A 1,973-nucleotide genomic window follows, 5' to 3' on the forward strand; every position below is an offset into this window, starting at 1 on the left:
ACAGAGAGGGACAGAGCACAAGTGGAGGAGGGGCAGAGAGAGAGGGAGACACAGTATCCGAAGCAGGCTCCAGGCTCCGAGCTGTCAGCACAGAGCCCAACGTGGGGCTCAAACTCACAAACCGCGAGATCATGCCCTGAGCCAAAGTCGGACGCTTAAATGACGAGCCACCCAGGCGCCCCTAATTTTTTTTTTAAGATAATACTTCATCCTAGCTGTAGGTGGCAACAAATGCCATGACAGGGAATCCAGATGTTTACACAGGAACGGAGTTAAGGATTACCATGGCCTCAGACACAGGGCACAGCTTACTTTTTACCAGATTTCTTAATTCCACCTCTGGCCAGGGGGCCTTTTTCCGTGGCCTTCACTTTTAGCTCCTCAAGTTTCTTCTGCTCCTCTTCTGTTTCTGCTTGAATGCCTTTCTTGTGCATCTCCTTGGCCTGCTTCTTGGGCTGCTTCAAGAGCTTCTTTCTGCCCCCTTCACAGCTGGACATTGCACCTGTGGTCCCCTCCCCAGACCCTGCCACCAGAAGCCAGTGGTTATGTTTTGATTAATTCAATCCTTGTATTTATTAGTCACTCATAGTATTGTTGAAAGTTTTCACCATTCTGTGGTTCAAATACTCTATGGAGTTTGATGAAGGGGGCTCCTGCTGCTATTCATTTCCCCATTATTCCAGAACAAATATGTAAATGTATAACAAAGGCCATATAAGTATGGTCATCAGTGGGATAATTAGACACAGTGGCAACACATTGTTAAGGTATAAGGTCACCTCACAGGGTTTCTTTGCCTAGTTTTGCGCCCACCATACAGAAAGATTTACAAGCTACCTTATAAGAAGTTCGGTTTCTAATAATGAATGATTCCAAATTGTGGTTTTCCTCTACCATAAGGCCAAGAAGACACTGGTAAATGTTCCTTTACCTCTTGTAAGAAAGTTTGAGCTAAATGATTAATTACTTTAAGCATTTTATCTCAGAATGATACCTATGCTTCCTCTATCTTCTTTTGTTTCTATTTGACTTTATTTGTAGCAATTGAGCTTAAATATATTTTATGGTAATCTTTGGCAAAATCTTTTTGCAAGTAAGTAGAAAGTATCAATTTTTGATATATAAAATATAATGTGGGACAGTATTGAGCTGCTTACCAGTAGTTCTCCTAAAATGGAGCTCATGGTTTGAGTAAATGAGAAACTGAATACAAACCTAAGCTAGGATTTGTAAAAATCACTGTTAATCTAAGGCTCCTGTAATAGAAAATGGTGGTCTAAACGGGACAAAAATAATCCCACTATATCTTGTATTTATTAGACAGTACTGCTCAATAGAATTATAAGGTAAGCCACATGTATGCTGTTAAACTTTTTTTGTAGCCACATTATGAAAGTAAAAGCTACAGATGAAATTAATTTTATTAATATATTTTATTTAACCCAATTTATCAAAAGGTGTTACAATTTCAGCATGTAATATACAAATTGTTAACATGGTATTTTTTTTTCTGACTAATTTAAATCCAGTGTATATTTTACACTTACAGCACATCTCAATTCAGATCACGCAAATACTTAACGACCACCTCTGGCTAGGGACTCCCATAGTGGCCAGTGTATTAGACTATATCTGTAAGTGACTATCAACTTAACGCAAGTACATTTAAGAGGGTATTAGAGGAACCCAAATCCCAATCATCCTTACGTGGAACACATCTGAACTTTAAATAATATAAACAGAGGACGGATGCATTTATCTCCCCTGAACTCTACTTCAGTGATTCCATAATGTACCATTTTAAATATTTCTATTCAAATAAACATGATTTTGCACTTTGCCTCCTGCTGTGGCAACTTTAAAATGCTGCAAGTAAAAAGCTGCTAAAAATTACAAATTGCCACCTAAGTTTCCCTGCCTACATGATGATAATTAGTCCTATTTTTGAAGGACCACAAATTATTGCCAAACAA

The 1,973-nt window shown here is 38.4% G+C and overlaps 1 protein-coding gene across 1 annotated transcript; it reads right to left on the reverse strand.

The window, feature by feature from the left end:
* Positions 1-295: 295 nt before the first annotated feature.
* LOC121034404 (translation machinery-associated protein 7-like) lies at positions 296-1,719 on the reverse strand. Its single transcript, XM_040481210.1, has 2 exons — positions 1,715-1,719; positions 296-502 (listed from the first exon to the last, which is right to left on the reverse strand). The coding sequence occupies exons 1-2, from the start codon at positions 1,716-1,718 to the stop codon at positions 309-311; spliced, it is 198 nt and encodes a 65-aa protein (XP_040337144.1). The 5' UTR covers position 1,719; the 3' UTR covers positions 296-308.
* Positions 1,720-1,973: the final 254 nt, after the last annotated feature.

Source organism: Herpailurus yagouaroundi, unplaced genomic scaffold (assembly GCF_014898765.1).
Source record: "Herpailurus yagouaroundi ecotype Mexico unplaced genomic scaffold, PumYag 160, whole genome shotgun sequence".
Taxonomy (NCBI): Eukaryota; Metazoa; Chordata; class Mammalia; order Carnivora; family Felidae; genus Herpailurus; species Herpailurus yagouaroundi.